The sequence below is a fragment of the Notothenia rossii genome (assembly GCF_949606895.1).
Source record: "Notothenia rossii genome assembly, chromosome: 11".
Taxonomy (NCBI): Eukaryota; Metazoa; Chordata; class Actinopteri; order Perciformes; family Nototheniidae; genus Notothenia; species Notothenia rossii.
In genome coordinates, this window is record NC_136910.1 from 536,926 (window position 1) to 555,604 (window position 18,679).

At 48.6% G+C, this 18,679-nt stretch overlaps 1 protein-coding gene across 7 annotated transcripts; it reads right to left on the minus strand.

Moving 5' to 3' along the window:
* Nucleotides 1–502: 502 nt before the first annotated feature.
* On the minus strand, nucleotides 503–17,805 carry LOC307025565 (uncharacterized protein). 7 transcript variants are annotated; one of them, XM_079660298.1, is made up of 8 exons: nucleotides 17,330–17,796; nucleotides 16,222–16,357; nucleotides 15,911–15,963; nucleotides 14,278–14,380; nucleotides 13,242–13,576; nucleotides 8,652–8,962; nucleotides 3,899–4,084; nucleotides 503–1,217 (listed from the first exon to the last, which is right to left on the minus strand). In XM_079660298.1, the coding sequence occupies exons 1-8, from the start codon at nucleotides 17,519–17,521 to the stop codon at nucleotides 1,061–1,063; spliced, it is 1,473 nt and encodes a 490-aa protein (XP_079516424.1). In that variant the 5' UTR covers nucleotides 17,522–17,796; the 3' UTR covers nucleotides 503–1,060. The 7 variants fall into 7 exon arrangements, with proteins under 7 accessions (XP_079516424.1, XP_079516423.1, XP_079516418.1 ...); XM_079660295.1 differs by lacking the exons at nucleotides 503–1,217; nucleotides 3,899–4,084; nucleotides 8,652–8,962 and adding exons at nucleotides 10,687–12,642; nucleotides 12,744–12,836; nucleotides 12,922–13,004 and having other exon boundaries at nucleotides 17,330–17,805; XM_079660293.1 differs by lacking the exons at nucleotides 503–1,217; nucleotides 3,899–4,084; nucleotides 8,652–8,962 and adding exons at nucleotides 10,683–12,758; nucleotides 12,805–13,004 and having other exon boundaries at nucleotides 17,330–17,805.
* Nucleotides 17,806–18,679: the final 874 nt, after the last annotated feature.

The following is an 18,679-nucleotide window of genomic DNA, read 5'->3' on the forward strand; positions in this document are numbered from 1 at the left end:
AATTACTTTAATAATACTGGAAATACTTCACGGCAGTTATCATTTACGGTAGTCCCGGATGTTGTCATATGCTACCCACGTCTGCAAACAAACCGTATTAAAATAAACTGTACCTTCATTTAATATTCAGCAATAATATTATCTGGATGTCTATAGATGTAGTGTTAAAATCAGTAGGTTTCGGTGTGCAACACTCCGTGTCATTTCGCTTCTATATTCACCTCTGTAGGATAAGGAATATTAGCCACATGCTAAATGCTAACCAGAGATGAAGGATTTTCAGAATAAAAGCTTGGCATTAAGATTGTGCGAGAACTTCTGGTTTTTCAGAATAAAACAGCATTTAAGCTGACGGTATGTTTAAACCATTGTTTAAACTAAATTATGAACTTTGAGCTCTGATTGGTCGACAGGTCCTCCGCCAGAGATTTAATAAATAAAGCAACCTGATTGGTCCAAACCTTTCATATCCGCTTTCAACATTAAAAAGAAACGCATAGAATTCAATCTTTAGGAAACTTTATTAACATCAGGTCTGACTTTGAGTCTAACTCAACTCTCAGGTTGTTCTTCATTTCTGACATTTGACACAATCAATGCAGTTTAGAGTCTCCTAAATCTTCCAAACGCACCCAAAACACATCAGAATCAGTCAGAGTACAGATGTTTCCACTTTCTGGGTAACACTGACATTTTGGATCCTGAAAATGTCAGACATGAACTCAACACCCCGGAACAACACTCCAAAAATAATCCAAACCATCTGAAGCTATTGTCTGCAGCTGCTAATAAACACAACCAACTTACTCTAACTGTGTAAATGTCCCACCAGCAGGTCAGCCTCCAGCAGTCTATCTGAGCCGGAGACCCTATCAGAACCCTTTGGGGTCTCAACATGTCTGGTTCAGGAACATCAGGACCCTTTGGGACTGAAAGAGAGTCTCCTCCGATCTCAGGTTGTTTCCGAGGATCTTCAGTTCTTCATTTCTGACCTCTTGACCTCCTGACCTCCTGACACAACAAATGTCCGCTTTGAGTCTCCTTAAGCTTCAGAGCGGTGTCATGCGTAGCCGCACTTGTGCAGCGTGAGGTTTCGCTTATCGGAGTATCTCTTCCCGCAGCGGTCGCAGATGAACTGCTTCCCCCCGGCGTGCACGTGGCTCAGGTGCGTGCGCAGGTGGCTGCCCTGGCTGAAGGCCTTCCTGCAGACAGAGCAGCTGGGGAGGGGGGGGGTGGGGGAGGGGGCGTCAGTTAGCTTTTCACACAAACTCACAGTGACAGACATTAAGAGCAGAAACAAACATATTATGAAATGGCATTTTAAAAAAACTCATTTCAAAGCAAACGTGTAATTACGTATCTGCCACCACGGTTTTTGGACTGCTAAATACTGTGAATCTTTACATTCATGATGTGACCGTGTGTACTTCCTGTAGATATTTAATCGCTCTTTTTTCTGCTCCGTTAGTGTTCAGTTGGCTACCAGGTACATGACTACCGACTACCAGGTACATGACTACCAGGTACATGACTACCGACTACCAGGTACATGACTACCAGGTACATGACTACCGACTACCAGGTACATGACTACCGACTACCAGGTACATGACTACCAGGTACATGACTACCGACTACCAGGTACATGACTACCAGGTACATGACTACCGACTACCAGGTACATGACTACCGACTACCAGGTACATGACTACCAGGTACATGACTACCGACTACCAGGTACATGACTACCAGGTACATGACTACCGACTACCAGGTACATGACTACCAGGTACATGACTACCGACTACCAGGTACATGACTACCGACTACCAGGTACATGACTACCAGGTACATGACTACCGACTACCAGGTACATGACTACCGACTACCAGGTACATGACTACCAGGTACATGACTACCGACTACCAGGTACATGACTACCAGGTACATGACTACCGACTACCAGGTACATGACTACCAGGTACATGACTACCAGGTACATGACTACCGACTACCAGGTACATGACTACCAGGTACATGACTACCGACTACCAGGTACATGACTACCGACTACCAGGTACATGACTACCAGGTACATGACTACCGACTACCAGGTACATGACTACCAGGTACATGACTACCGACTACCAGGTACATGACTACCGACTACCAGGTACATGACTACCAGGTACATGACTACCGACTACCAGGTACATGACTACCAGGTACATGACTACCGACTACCAGGTACATGACTACCGACTACCAGGTACATGACTACCGACTACCAAGTACATGACTACCAGGTACATGACTACCGACTACCAAGTACATGACTACCAGGTACATGACTAACAGGTACTTGACTAACAGGTACAGAGCAGTGTGAGATGTGAATAGTTCAATTAAAAGCAGCGGCAGAAAGAAAAGTCTCCAGCCTGGATGATGAAGTAGTCTTCGTTGCAGCAGACCTGCAGGTTTCTGGGAGTTTGATCCAGATGTTTGGAGACTAATAACTGAGCCTCTCCATGTTTAGGTGTATTCATGTTGTGTTAAGGTAATAACAAGGAGCGAGAAGAGAACAGTTCTGTTTCCATCAGTAGAACCTGACAGACAGAAGCATAAATCTAGTCAATATATTAGTGAGACCTGAGAGACCTGAGAGACCAGAGAGACCTGAGAGACCAGAGAGACCTGAGATTCCAGAGAGACCTGAGAGACCTGAGAGACCTGAGAGACCAGAGAGACCAGAGAGACCAGAGAGACCTGAGAGACCTGAGAGACCAGAGAGACCAGAGAGACCAGAGAGACCTGAGAGACCAGAGAGACCAGAGAGACCTGAGAGACCAGAGAGACCTGAGAGACCTGAGAGACCCGAGAGACCTGAGAGACCAGAGAGACCAGAGAGACCAGAGAGACCTGAGAGACCTGAGAGAGCTGAGAGACCAGAGAGACCAGAGAGACCTGAGAGACCAGAGAGACCTGAGAGACCTGAGAGACCAGAGAGACCAGAGAGATCTGGATCATTCATCATTTAGCAGCAGATCAGAGAGGCTTAGGGGCCTAAACCATTCAGTGCTTTAATCACCTGTAGGGCTTCTAATTGAGAGCGTACCTGTAGGGCTTCTAATTGAAGGCGTACCTGTAGGGCTTCTAATTGAGAGCGTACCTGTAGGGCTTCTAATTGAGAGCGTACCTGTAGGGCTTCTAATTGAGAGCGTACCTTTAGGGCTTCTAATTGAAGGCGTACCTGTAGGGCTTCTAGTTGAAGGCGTGCCTGTAGGGCTTCTAATTGAGAGCGTACCTGTAGGGCTTCTAGTTGAAGGCGTGCCTGTAGGGCTTCTAGTTGAAGGCGTGCCTGTAGGGCTTCTAATTGAAGGCGTACCTGTAGGGCTTCTAATTGAGAGCGTACCTGTAGGGCTTCTAATTGAGAGCGTACCTGTAGGGCTTCTAATTGAGAGCGTACCTGTAGGGCTTCTAATTGAAGGTGTACCTGTAGGGCTTCTAGTTGAAGGCGTGCCTGTAGGGCTTCTAATTGAAGGCGTACCTGTAGGGCTTCTAGTTGAAGGCGTGCCTGTAGGGCTTCTAATTGAGAGCGTACCTGTAGGGCTTCTAATTGAGAGCGTACCTGTAGGGCTTCTAATTGAAGGCGTACCTGTAGGGCTTCTAGTTGAAGGCGTGCCTGTAGGGCTTCTAATTGAGAGCGTACCTGTAGGGCTTCTAATTGAAGGCGTACCTGTAGGGCTTCTAGTTGAAGGCGTGCCTGTAGGGCTTCTAGTTGAAGGCGTGCCTGTAGGGCTTCTAATTGAAGGCGTGTCTGTAGGGCTTCTAATTGAGAGCGTACCTGTAGGGCTTCTAATTGAAGGCGTGCCTGTAGGGCTTCTAATTGAGAGCGTACCTGTAGGGCTTCTCCCCGCTGTGCACCCTCAGATGAAGCTTCAGGCTGTTGTTGTTGTTGAAGGTCTTCTCGCAGTAGCTGCAGCTGAACGGCCTCTCGGAGGAGTGAGTCCTCTGGTGCTGCATCAGACTGCTCTGCTGGCTGAACGTCTTCTCACACAGGTCACAGCCGAATGGTTTCTCCCCGCTGTCAATCAGATCAGAGTCAGAGTCAGAACAGAAACAGATCAGAATCTTCATCAGTCCCACAGTGGGGACGCTCACATTAGGCGCTTTCATACCGGAGTACTTTTCCCAGTATAGTTCAGATAGTTCTTGAAATGTTGCATTCACACCAAAATCTGGAACTAGAACTTAGTTCATGAGAACCTTTACCCCCTTTTCCGTCCCTGCTTGAGAGCAGGGACTTTCATGGGAGAAAAAGGTTCCCATTTCTGATTGGCTGGGCGGATTGCAAACCACGCCCCGAAAACTCCCAAAAGGTGTTGTGATGCCGCCATTTAGCCAGCATTATTAGCATTAGCATTAGCCCAGCGCAGAAACGCAGAGAGACTAACTTATGCAACACAAAAGCAAACATGGGAGCGGTGGAGATGAGGAGCGGTGGAGATGAGGAGCTGTCGGCGTTCTGGCGATTTACTTGGCTTCAGTAGAAGCTGCTGGGAGTCCCAGCAGCTTCTACTGAAGCCAACTCCGGGGACTTCCGGCCGGGGACTCCGGGTGACAGTATACGCCGTGAAGTGGTTTGCGGCCTGCCAGTAAACCCAAAGCAGAAGAAGAAGAAGTGACGTCAGCGGCTTCATTTGCCTAATCCTCCCTCAAGGACTTATTCCGGTGAGAACGCGATCTGTACTTAGTTCATGAGAACTCTTTAATCAGAACTAAGTTCTGATGAACTATGTACGGCAAAGTACTTGGTGTGAAAGCGCCTATAGTTCCAGCAGAAATAGCCAAAGACAGCTTAATGTTAACTAAAGCATGCATAAAGTCAAAAGTCAAAGTCAACTTAATTGTCAATCTTTCAGGTTGTGTGTACAGAGAGATCGAAATGCCATTTCCCACAATCCTGAATACAAAAATATATACAAATATTTATATCCTATATATATTAGTGCTGTAGCGATGCGTCGACGACGTTGACGCGTCGACTTCAAAATATCGTCGACGACATATTTCCTCGTCGACGCATCGCCACACACACGTGGGTCACCCAAAACAACAACAAGCAGTTCGCAATCGCACTTTAAACACTATAAACACTATGGAGACTGAAACGGCTACCACCTCCTCCTCACAGGAGGCGCACGAAGCCCTGCAAAAAGCCCCCAAACAAAAACATCTCGCCCGAGGTCTTTCAAATTGAATTTATTGAAATCTCCAATATCAACGTAAGAGCTTGTTCGGGGGGAGCTAACACTTAACCATAAACTTTATCCTTTACTTTCTCCGTCTTTATATGTAGATATTACTTTTCTCCGTTAATCTCCGTCACGTTGTTTCCATAGCAACAACAACTTCCTGTCAACAGCGCTACCTCTCCTTCAAAATAAAAGCATATTCATAAATAGGAACAGCACTAGTGTGTTGTGCAGCTTGAGTTCTGCGCACTTCGGTAGTGCTAACTATCTTATAGCTCTCCGTGCGGTTTGTTCGTGCTTGGTTGGTTAGTAGTTAATGTTAGCTACCTAGCTAGCGGCGCCAGCTGTGTGTTAGTTAACGTTTGTCAGCATTTAATGTTGGATGGAATGGTAGCTAGTTTACGTCTGCAGAACACCGCTATCTAGCCGCTACTAACCCGGAACGAACAAACTGCACAGAGAGCTAACTCATGCTGTGGTCGTTTACGAGTCAAACATAACATTAGACTAACGTTAGTCAGCTTATAGTATCAATGTATCTCAACTAACGGAGCCAAGCAATGTCCAGGCCAGGGCTGCACGTAAGCTGGTGCACAGTTGTCATGAATGAAGTAATGTTTTTTGGTATTTATTTGAGATACATTATGTTTTTTATAAATCGAACAACAGAAAAATAATCGTTAGATTAGTCGACTAATCGATGAAATAATAGCCCGATTAATCGTTTTCAAAATAATCGTTTCCCCCCAGCACTAATATATATATTTTAATGCTGTTAAAATTATCACGTTAACGGCAGTAATTAATTTTTTGAATTAATTGCGTTAAAATATTTAACGCATTTAACGCATACAGAATGGCCCGCCCCATACATCCCACCAGTGGCAGCGCTGGGGTAGGCTACAGCCATACCAAGAAATGGCTTAGCCCCACCATGAACAATGATGTTAAAGTAAGCAAACTAAAGTCCTCCAACTCGCGCGGAGTAAATCACACAGACAGCAGTTAGTGAGATTGATTTCAGTAGCCACTTGTCTGGAAATACTGAAGACTAGAAACGGTTTTGAAAACTTTTGTCACGTAGTGATCGTCTTCTCAATAGAACATCTTTGATAATGTCTTCTGGCCAATCAGAATCAAGATAACGTCGTGGTGTTGTTGCAGGAAGTCCCGACGGAGAATACTTTTGCTGTAGTACAGGGGTGCACATAACTGGTACGCAGGTTATGTGCGTGATCTGAAATGCGTACCGTCACTTGTGTCACAAAGCGCATTTGCGTACCGACGTACTTTTGAGGCTTTTCCAGAAGGCGGTTAGATCACCGGGCGAAAGTCGGTCTCCGTGTGCACAGACAGGGCTGCTGTTAACGTCGGTCTGTACGACGGAATTGTGCCAAAACTACGCCAACCGGCTGCGGAGGGAGACTCCCCCCTTCACTGGAGAACTGCGCTAAAACAGCTGATCACAACGTTCACACTCTGTGGTCACGAAGTACTCCACTAGCCCCCCCCCCGGTCGACTTTCCTGAAGTACTCCACTAGCCCCCCCCCCGTCGACTTTCCTGAAGTACTCCACTAGCCCCCCCCCCTCCCCGTCGACTTTCCTGAAGTACTCCACTAGCCCCCCCCCCTCCCCGTCGTCTTTCCTGAAGTACTCCACTAGCCCCCCCCCCCTCCCCGTCGTCTTTCCTGAAGTACTCCACTAGCCCCCCCCCCCCTCCCCGTCGTCTTTCCTGAAGTACTCCACTAGCCCCCCCCCTCCCCGTCGACTTTCCTGAAGGGCTCCCCCGTTAATAGAAATCAACACGTAATGAATTAAGACCCCACGGTTTGATGATTGATAGGTGTGTGGGCTGTCTTTCATTTTGACACACAGAACAATGTTATAATAAACATACTGTGTGTTAAATGGATATATCCGCCTTCTTTCATTTATCTTTCCATTCCCACAACAATATACATAAAGAAATGGCATATTTTGGACATAGTTCGAATGGTGATTAATCTGATTAAACATTTTAATCGTTTGACAGCCCTAATATATATATATATATATATATATATATATATATATATATATATATATACACATATATATACATACATACACACACCACAGCATCAGGACTAAAGCCTCTAGACTCAGAGGCCGTTTCTCAATGTCCAGTAGGCTTGCTTGGCAGCACATGTACCTCCGAGTCAGTTGCTTCGAAGCGACGCAAAAATACCTCCAAGCCTCGGCCTCGGAAAACTAAGAAGAATGGAACAGGCTAACAGGTGTGCGTCATATGCGAGGCCCCGCCTTAAATTTGGTCCAAATTATGATCCGTGTTATTGAGTCGCTCTGTGATCCGTGTCGCTCTGTGATCCGTGTCGCTCTGTGATCCGTGTCGCTCTGTGATCCGTGTCGCTCTGTGATCCGTGTCGCTCTGTGATCCGAGTCGCTCTGTGATCCGTGTCGCTCTGTGATCCGTGTCGCTCTGTGATCCGAGTCATTGTGTCATTGTCTACACTAGGGATGCACGATATTGGTTTTTTGAGACCGATACCGATAACTTCCTGCTTCTCAAGACAGATACCGATACCGATACCGATAATCGATAATAATATAATATATATATTAAATGTACCTGTAGTTTTTTCCTCGTTTTAGCCCTGGGGTCGTCTCTGGCAAACTTCTTGCCTTGAATCGTACGCTTTTAACACACCATCGTAGCGATGGCGATGTTTCAGGTGACTAATCAGGTTGGAAGTATTATAGCTCGTTGCCTTTTTCCCTCCTCGTGGAACTTCTGCATTGCATTTGTTAATACAAATAGCAAGCGAACTATCTAACTCTGAAACTTTGAAATAGTCCCATACTACCGACAACATGTTTGTTCACTGTCCTGGCTTCACGGCCGCTCACCATTTACGTCACAGCCAGGCATGAGTTAGGGAGCGCTGGATTTGTGAAAAACTCCCCTCTTCCTAAACCACTAATACCACAGTACTGGCAAAACGGGAGGAGCCGAATGAAAAACAAGCGCCCCTAATCCCAATCCACCCACACCGCAGTATTTTTTTCTTTTTTTTACCCCAAAAATGTATTGTATATTATCGGGACTATTAATACTTTTATCGGGATGACGTCATAATTCCTAATATCTGACCGATAATTATCGTGCACCACTAGTCTACACTGTAGTTTCCTTGTCTGACACATGGCTTGTTGACATGAGGTCAGGGAACCGGGTCGAAGGTGTGACTCTCCTGATCCAGAACCAGGTCCCCATGTTCTTTCAAAGGTTCAGGTGTTCAACAGTCTGAAGGCCTGTGGAAGAAACTGTAGCTCTGTACAAATGACAATAAATTAAAAGCATTGAATCTTGAATCTACACAATCAACAGAACACACCTGTGGGTTCTCAGGTGGATCTTCAGGTTCACCGCCTGCCTGAAGCTCTTCCCACAGAGCTCGCAGCTGAAGGGCTTCTCCCCGCTATGGATCGTCAGGTGGCTCTTCAGGTTCACAGCGTTTCTGAAGGCTTCCGGGCAGATGGGGCACTTCAGAGGCTTCAGCCCGGCGTGGATCAGCTGGTGGGTTCTGAGAGTCGACGCCCGCGTGAAGCCGTTCCCACAAAGAGAGCACTCAAAGAGCTTCCGATCCACGTGAGTCTGCATGTGGCGCCGCAGGTTCTGAACCATGTTGAAGGTCAGTAAGCACACCTAAGGAACCACAGGAGAGAAGTGAGACAACTGAGGAACCACAGGAGAGAAGTGAGACAACTGAAGAACCACAGGAGAGAAGTGAGACAACTGAGGAACCACAGGAGAGAAGTGAGACACCTGAGGAACCACAGGAGAGAAGTGAGACAACTGAGGAACCACAGGAGAGAAGTGAGACACCTGAGGAACCACAGGAGAAAAGTGAGACAACTGAGGAACCACAGGAGAGAAGTGAGACAACTGAAGAACCACAGGAGAGAAGTGAGACAACTGAAGAACCACAGGAGATAAGTGAGACAACTGAAGAACCACAGGAGAGAAGTGAGACAACTGAGGAACCACAGGAGAGAAGTGAGACAACTGAGGAACCACAGGAGAGAAGTGAGACACCTGAGGAACCACAGGAGAGAAGTGAGACAACTGAAGAACCACAGGAGAGAAGTGAGACAACTGAAGAACCACAGGAGAGAAGTGAGACAACTGAAGAACCACAGGAGAGAAGTGAGACATCTGAGGAACCACAGGAGAGAAGTGAGACAACTGAGGAACCACAGGAGAGAAGTGAGACAACTGAGGAACCACAGGAGAGAAGTGAGACAACTGAGGAACCACAGGAGAGAAGTGAGACAACTGAGGAACCACAGGAGAGAAGTGAGACAACTGAGGAACCACAGGAGAGAAGTGAGACACCTGAGGAACCACAGGAGAGAAGTGAGACACGTGAGGAACCACAGGAGAGAAGTGAGACAACTGAGGAACCACAGGAGAGAAGTGAGACAACTGAGGAACCACAGGAGAGAAGTGAGACAACTGAGGAACCACAGGAGAGAAGTGAGACAACTGAGGAACCACAGGAGAAAAGTGAGACACCTGAGGAACCACAGGAGAGAAGTGAGACAACTGAGGAACCACAGGAGAGAAGTGAGACATCTGAGGAACCACAGGAGAGAAGTGAGACACGTGAGGAACCACAGGAGAGAAGTGAGACATCTGAGGAACCACAGGAGAGAAGTGAGACACCTGAGGAACCACAGGAGAGAAGTGAGACAACTGAGGAACCACAGGAGAGAAGTGAGACACCTGAGGAACCACAGGAGAAAAGTGAGACACCTGAGGAACCACAGGAGAGAAGTGAGACATCTGAGGAACCACAGGAGAGAAGTGAGACAACTGAGGAACCACAGGAGAGAAGTGAGACAACTGAGGAACCACAGGAGAAAAGTGAGACACCTGAGGAACCACAGGAGAGAAGTGAGACACCTGAGGAACCACAGGAGAGAAGTGAGACACCTGAGGAACCACAGGAGAGAAGTGAGACAACTGAGGAACCACAGGAGAGAAGTGAGACAACTGAGGAACCACAGGAGAGAAGTGAGACATCTGAGGAACCACAGGAGAGAAGTGAGACACCTGAGGAACCACAGGAGAGAAGTGAGACAACTGAGGAACCACAGGAGAGAAGTGAGACACCTGAGGAACCACAGGAGAGAAGTGAGACAACTGAGGAACCACAGGAGAGAAGTGAGACATCTGAGGAACCACAGGAGAGAAGTGAGACACCTGAGGAACCACAGGAGAGAAGTGAGACACCTGAGGAACCACAGGAGAGAAGTGAGACATCTGAGGAACCACAGGAGAGAAGTGAGACACCTGAGGAACCACAGGAGAGAAGTGAGACAACTGAGGAACCACAGGAGAGAAGTGAGACAACAACAGGTTCTCTAACATAATCCATTATAGCGTAATAACGTTGCTTCTTGATTTTCTTTCCGCGGCTGGACAATAACGTTTTTGTTTTTCTGTCAGAAATATCAAATCCAGCTTTTCAGGAATCCCCGTGGAGGGACATTGAACCAGAGTGGGCGGTGTTCAAAGCCTCTATTGCTGAAGCCGGGGAGCTGTGGTCTCTCAAGGTCTCAGGTGCCTGAAGGTAACCCTCGAACCTCCTGGAGGACCCCGGTGGTCAGGGGAGCCGTCCGCTGACGAAGGAGGCCTTCTGGAATATGTTATCCCGGGAGAGACATGTTATCCCGGGGGAGACATGGCCGAGGCAAAGCAGCAAGTGGGAGAAGTTCAGAGGAGCCATGGAGAAGGACCTTCGGTCGGCACCAAAGTTGTTCTGGAAAACCGTCCGACACCAAAGGAGGGGGGAGCAGGGAACCATCCAAACTGTGTACAGCACTCCAAGGTACTGGAAAGGAGGGTCCGGCCAATAGTGGAACCTCAGATTGAGGAGGAACAAGGCGGATTCCGTCCTGGTCGTGGAACGATGGATCAGCTTTTTAGTCTCGCAAGGATCCTGGTCTACATGTGTTTGTAGATTTGGGGAAGGCGTATGACCGGGTTCCCAGGGAGTCACTGTGGGAGGTGCTGCAGGAGTATGGGGTGAGGGGGTCTCTACTCAGGGCCATCCAATCTCTGTACTCCCAAAGCGAGAGCTGTGTCCGGGTCCTCGTCAGTAAGTCGGACCCATTTCAGGTGAGGGTTGGCCTCCGCCAGGGCTGCGCTTTGTCACCAATCCTGTTTGTAATATACATGGATCGGATTTCCAGGCGTAGTCGTGGGGAGGGGGTCTGCAGTTCGGTGGACTAAGGATTGCACCACTGCTTTTGCAGATGATGTGGTTCTGATGGCTTCATCGGTCTGCGACCTTCAGCACTCACTGGATCGGTTCACCACCGAGTGTGAAGCGAATGGGATGAGGATCAGCACCTCCAAATCTGAGGCCATGGTTCTCAGCAGGAAACCGATGGACTGTCCACTCCAAGTAAAGAATGAGTCCTTACCCCATGTGAAGGAGTCCAAGTATCTCGGGGTCTTGTTCTCGAGTGAGGGAACAATGGAGTTTGACATGGGCCGGAGAATCGGAGCAGCGATCGCTTTACTGCAGTCGCTTTACCACACCGTTGTGACGAAAAGAGCTGGTGCCTGGTGAGGATGCCACCTGGTGAGGATGCCACCTGGTAAGGATGCCACTTGGTGAGGATCCCACCTGGTGAGGATACCTCCTGGTGAGGATGCCTCCTGGTGAGGATCCCACCTGGTGAGGATACCTCCTGGTGAGGATGCAACCTGGTAAGGATCCCACCTGGTGAGGATGCCACCTGGTGAGGATGCCTCCTGGTGAGGATGCCTCCTGGTAAGGATCCCATCTGGTGAGGATACCTCCTGGTGAGGATGCCACCTGGTAAGGATCCCACCTGGTGAGGATCCCACCTGGTGAGGATCCCACCTGGTGAGGATGCCTCCTGGTAAGGATGCCACCTGGTGAGAATGCCTCCTGGTGAGGATCCCATCTGGTGAGGATCCCACCTGGAAACGATCCCACCTGGTGAGGATGCCACCTGGTGAGGATGCCTCCAGGTGAGGATGCCTCCTGGTAAGGATCCCATCTGGTGAGGATACCTCCTGGTGAGGATGCCACCTGGTGAGGATCCCACTTGGTGAGGATCCCACCTGGTGAGGATGCCTCCTGGTGAGGATGCCTCCTGGTAAGGATCCCACCTGGTGAGGATGCCACCTGGTGAGGATCCCACCTGGTGAGGATGCCTCCTGGTGAGGATGCCACCTGGTGAGGATCCCACTTGGTGAGGATGCCTCCTGGTGAGGATGCCTCCTGGTAAGGATCCCACCTGGTGAGGATGCTACCTGGTGAGGATCCCACCTGGTGAGGATGCCACCTGGTGAGGATGCGGATGCCTCCTGGTGAGGATAGCACCTGGTGAGGATGCCACCTGGTGAGGATCCCACCTGGTGAGGATGCCACCTGGTGAGGAGCCACCTGGTGAGGAGCCACCTGGTGAGGAGCCACCTGGTAAGGATGCCTCCTGGTGAGGAGCCACCTGGTAAGGATGCCTCCTGGTAAGGCTGCCACCTGGTGAGGATGCGGATCCTCCTGGTGAGGATAGCACCTGGTGAGGATGCCACCTGGTGAGGATGCCTCCTGGTAAGGATGCCACCTGGTGAGGATGCGGATGCCTCCTGGTGAGGATAGCACCTGGTAAGGATGCCACCTGGTGAGGATGCCTCTCTGCTGGAACTGCTACCTCCGCAACCCGACCACGGATAAGAGAGAGAAGATGGATGGATGGATGGATAGAGAGAGAGAGAGAGAGAGAGAGAGAGAGAGAGAGAGAGAGAGAGAGAGAAGGATGGACAAATATCAAGTCGGTCGGTGACGCAGAAATCAAGGACTCAGAGACACCAAACACAGTCTGGTCTCACCATGCTGACAGAGGATCACTGAACACAGTGTTAACCTTATCTTATCATATCTCACCTGGCAGGTGTGCGGCTTCTCGCCCGTGTGCACGATGCTGTGCGTATTCAGCTGCGTCTGCCTGTTGAAGGTTTTCCCACAGACGCTGCAGCTGAAGGGTTTCTCTCTGCTGTGGATCAGCTGCTGAGACTTCAGGCTGCTCAGAGACAGTTCCTCCTCACTGTGGATCAGCTGCTGAGACTTCAGGCTGCTCAGAGACAGTTCCTCCTCACTGTGGATCAGCTGCTGAGACTTCAGGCTGCTCAGAGACAGTTCCTCCTCACTGTGGATCAGCTGCTGAGACTTCAGGCTGCTCAGAGACAGTTCCTCCTCACTGTGGATCAGCTGCTGAGCTCCTGCAGGAAACAGCACACATTCACAATATAGACTAAAGTATTACACACATTAAACTGCAGGAGCTTTTATGCCCGCATTATTCTGAAGTTGGTCCTCTTTGCAGCTCTAACAGCTTCCTCTCTTCTGGGAACGCTTTTCAAAGATGTCGGAGTGTCTGTGGGACGCCCATTCATCTAAGAATTGGCTTTTTTCTCAGATTTTTGACTTTTTTATAAAGATTCAGATTTTATTTCAGAATGTATTTTCTTGTAAGAATTGACTTTTTTTTCAAAAAATTACTTTTTTCCCTTTTTTCTAACATTGGCTTTTTTTCACAGACTTTTTACTTTTTCTTCAGAATTTAACTAATTCATTTTCTTTCAGAATTTCAATTTTTTTTTTTTTATGTTTCTAATAATTAAAAATTGTCTCTTACATTTTTAACAAATTTAGTTTATTTCCGGATTTCGATTTTTTTCAATGTTTTTTCAATTTGTACTTTTTTCTCATAATGTTTCCTTTTCTCTCAGATTTGAGCATCTGTGAGGTCAGACTGATGTTGGGCGAGAGGCTCTAGTTCATCCCAAAGGAGTTCAGGGAGACTTAGTCATGCTGGAACAGAAGGTTCTTCAGAGCGTTCAGATGAAGACGGACTCCTCATCTCATCCAGAGAGTGTGTACCAGCTGCTGCTGTAATGAACATAAACATCGGTTTTCTCACTCTCAGTGATGACCTCCAGCTCCACGACGCCTCGATCGTCTTTCAGCATCAGCGCTGGAACAAACGGACCCTGAGACTGGCCCTCAAACGCCTCCTGCTGCTTCTGCACACACAGGTTCAGTGAACGCACCATGAGCAGAGTCAGGGGTCAGTGAACGCACCATTAACAGACAGTCAGGGGTCAGTGAACGCACCATTAACAGACAGTCAGGGGTCAGTGAACGCACCATTAACAGAGAGTCAGGGGTCAGTGAACGCACCATTAACAGACAGTCAGGGGTCAGTGAACGCACCATTAACAGAGAGTCAGAGGTCAGTAAATGCACCATTAACAGAGAGTCAGAGGTCAGTAAATGCACCATTAACAGAGAGTCAGAGGTCAGTGAACGCACCATTAACAGAGAGTCAGGGGTCAGTGAACGCACCATTAACAGAGAGTCAGGGGTCAGTGAACGCACCATTAACAGAGAGTCAGAGGTCAGTGAACGCACCATTAACAGAGAGTCAGAGGTCAGTGAACGCACCATTAACAGAAACTCAGGGGTCAGTGAACGCACCATGAGCTGTGAATCAGGGGTCAGTGAACGAACCATTAACAGACAGTCAGGGGTCAGTGAACGCACCATTAACAGAGTCAGGGGTCAGTGAACACACCACTAGCAGTCAGAGGTCATTGAACGCACCACCACCAGCAGTCAGAGGCCAGTGAACACACCACTAGCAGTCAGAGGTCAGTGAAGGCACCACCAGCAGTCAGAGGTCAGTGAAGGCACCACCAGCAGTCAGAGGTCAGTGAACGCACCACCAGCAGTCAGAGGTCAGTGAGCCAGTGAACACAACACTAGCAGTCAGAGGTCAGTGAAGGCACCACCAGCAGTCAGAGGTCAGTGAAGGCACCACCAGCAGTCAGAGGTCAGTGAACACACCACTAGCAGTCAGAGGTCAGTGAAGGCACCACCAGCAGTCAGAGGTCAGTCTAGGCACCACCAGCAGTCAGAGGTCAGTGAAGGCACCACCAGCAGTCAGAGGTCAGTGAAGGCACCACCAGCAGTCACAGGTCAGTGAAGGCACCACCAGCAGTCAGAGGTCAGTGAATGCACTACCAGCAGTCACAGGTCAGTGAAGGCACCACCAGCAGTCACAGGTCAGTGAAGGCACCACCAGTAGTCACAGGTCAGTGAAGGCACTACCAGCAGTCAGAGGTCAGTGAACGCACTACCAGCAGTCAGAGGTCAGTGAATGCACTACCAGCAGTCACAGGTCAGTGAAGGCACCACCAGCAGTCACAGGTCAGTGAAGGCACCACCAGTAGTCACAGGTCAGTGAAGGCACCACCAGCAGTCACAGGTCAGTGAAGGCACCACCAGCAGTCAGAGGTCAGTGAATGCACCACCAGCAGTCACAGGTCAGTGAAGGCACCACCAGTAGTCACAGGTCAGTGAATGCACCACCAGCAGTCACGGGTCAGTGAACGCACCACCAGCAGTCACAGGTCAGTGAACGCACCACCAGCAGTCACAGGTCAGTGAACGCACCACCAGCAGTCACAGGTCAGTGAACGCACCACCAGCAGTCACAGGTCAGTGAACGCACCACCAGCAGTCACAAGTCAGTGAAGACACCACAGTCTCACCTGAGTGTTGAAGTCCTTGCTCTGCAGTCGGACTCCGTACGAGTGTTCGTTCTCTGAGAGGAAACTCCAGTTATTATTCAATACAATAAAATACAGCTTTATTTATAAAGCACTTTAAAGCCTCCAGACCAAAGTGCTGTAGAGACAAACAAACAAACAAAAGACACTTTAAAAGCAATAAAGCAGAGATCTAGAAGATGTCAGAACGCTAAAGAGAAGACTACTAGATAACAAAGAACTCAGACTCCCAGCATGCACCTGGAGAGCATTATGACATCATGATTACTTTTTATAGAGGGGGGGGTACATACCCACGTGGTTCAGGATGTGGATGAAGCTGGTCTCAGATCTGTTCTCCTCTCCTTGAAGCTCCGCCTCCTCCACAATGTTCAGGATCTTCCCCAAAGCCTCGTTCCCCAGGGTCTCCATCAGAGAGGCAAACTGCACCTGGGGGTCAGAGGTCAAGGTTAGGGTCTCCATCAGAGAGGCAAACTGCACCTGGGGGTCAGAGGTCAAGGTTAGGGTCTCCATCAGAGAGGCAAACTGCACCTGGGGGTCAGAGGTCAAGGTTAGGGTCTCCATCAGAGAGGCAAACTGCACCTGGGGGTCAGAGGTCAAGGTTAGGGTCTCCAGACTCACTGAGGGTCCCTGAGAGGCTCCAACAGCATCACCTGGACCCAATGAGTATGTTGTGTGTGATAGCAGAGATTCTCCTGCTATGAGAAACATGTAAGGCCATCTGCTAACATTGGAGTTGATATATGGAAACGCTAGCAACTTAGTTAGCCCAGTTAGCACTGTGTCAATAGCTTAGCAGCCAGAAAAACGTTTATCCATTTACACAGTCGTGGTAGATACCTTGTTTGTTTTAAACATCATAAATACACAACCAACAATGGATACTTACAGGTCGTGTACCCGAATCTCCCGCTGGTCCAAACAAAGTAGGAGCAGCATCGTTCTTCAGTGCCCTACGCTGTGCATATCCTGCATTAATCGCTGAAAGGTTTGGGAAGCTTTGTTTCGTAAAAGGCTGGCAGAGGGTGTGGCCTCTGGGTATCCCCGCGTCAGAGTACCCAGGAAGTAAAAGAGAAATCTCCAACTAGGCGTTATGGGGCAGCACAGACAGGTCTACTCTGTGTTAGAGTTTTACTCGCTACAGGGTGTACTTTGAGGGTTTGTGACTCTGCAGACCGTTTACATGCAGAAAAACCTTCATAACACACAAGGGGACGGGGAAGAACCAGAAGAGCATGACATGGGACCTTTAACAGTCTGATTTCCTGTAGAATGAAACATAATAATATTATATATATTATGACTAAATCTTAAAGTATTCTGGTTTTGAAAAGGAGCATGAAATATAAAACAATCTGAAAGTGTGTTTCTGCAGTATTATCAGACCCCAGTTCTCCTCACCATCTTCTCCCGGCTCTGGTTCCTGGCTGAGTCCGGGTCTGGAGCCTCCTGCCCAGCATGGAGCTCCAGGCGGATCAGCAGCTCTGGTCCTCCCGAAACCAGCTTCTGTAGGCCGGCCACCGCGGAGAGAACCACAGCCTCTATCACCGCGGAGAGCTGCGAGTAGAGGCCGGGGCCGGCGGAGAGGCTCATTCTGCCTGGGAGAGAGAGGCTGCTGCCGCTGGAGCTCCGGAGGTAGCCGAGGAGCTAACAGGAGCTAACAGAGGCTAACTGAGGCTTACTGAGGCTAACTGAGCACTTTGTTGTTATTACCATGCATTCATAAAAGTGACTCTTGTTTTTTACATGATAATGAAATAAAGAGAAACTTAATGAGAAAATAAATCCAACTTTTGAGCAGAAACAACAACAAACTGGAAGTGATTCTGACACTGCAGGGTTCTTCTTCTGCTCACAGTTTAAAGCAGTACCGCCCCCTGTCGGTCCCAGTGGGGATCACACACACACACACACACACACACAACACACACAACACACACAACACACACACACACACACAACACACACACACACACACACACACACACACAACACACACACACACACACAACACACAACACACACACACACACACACACACACAACACACACACACACACACACACACACACACACACACACACATACACACACAACACACAACACACACACACACACAACACACAACACACACACACACACACACACACACACACACACACAACACACAACACACACACACAACACACACACACACACACACACAACACACAACACACAACACACACACACACACACACACACACAACACACACACACACAACACACAACACACACACACACACACAACACACAACACACACACACACACACACACACACACACAACACACACACACACACACACACACACACAACACACACACACACACACACACACAACACACACACACACACACACACACACACACACACAACACACAACACACACAACACACAACACACACACACACAACACACACACACACACACACACACAACACACACACACACACACACACACACACACTTCTCAGATCACCTTCCAAAACATCTCACAATAACAACAAACAAACAAACAAATAAATAACACCTTGAAATCCCACCCTAACCCCAAAAGGCTTCAACATGTCTGCGTGTTTTAAACTCTTCCTAAATCTCATTCATGTTATAAATGGTTTATTATTTATTTACTAACCTCCGAGGGACGGGGACACTCCGAGGGACGGGAGTGGGGACACTCCGAGGGACGGGGACACACCGAGGGACGGGG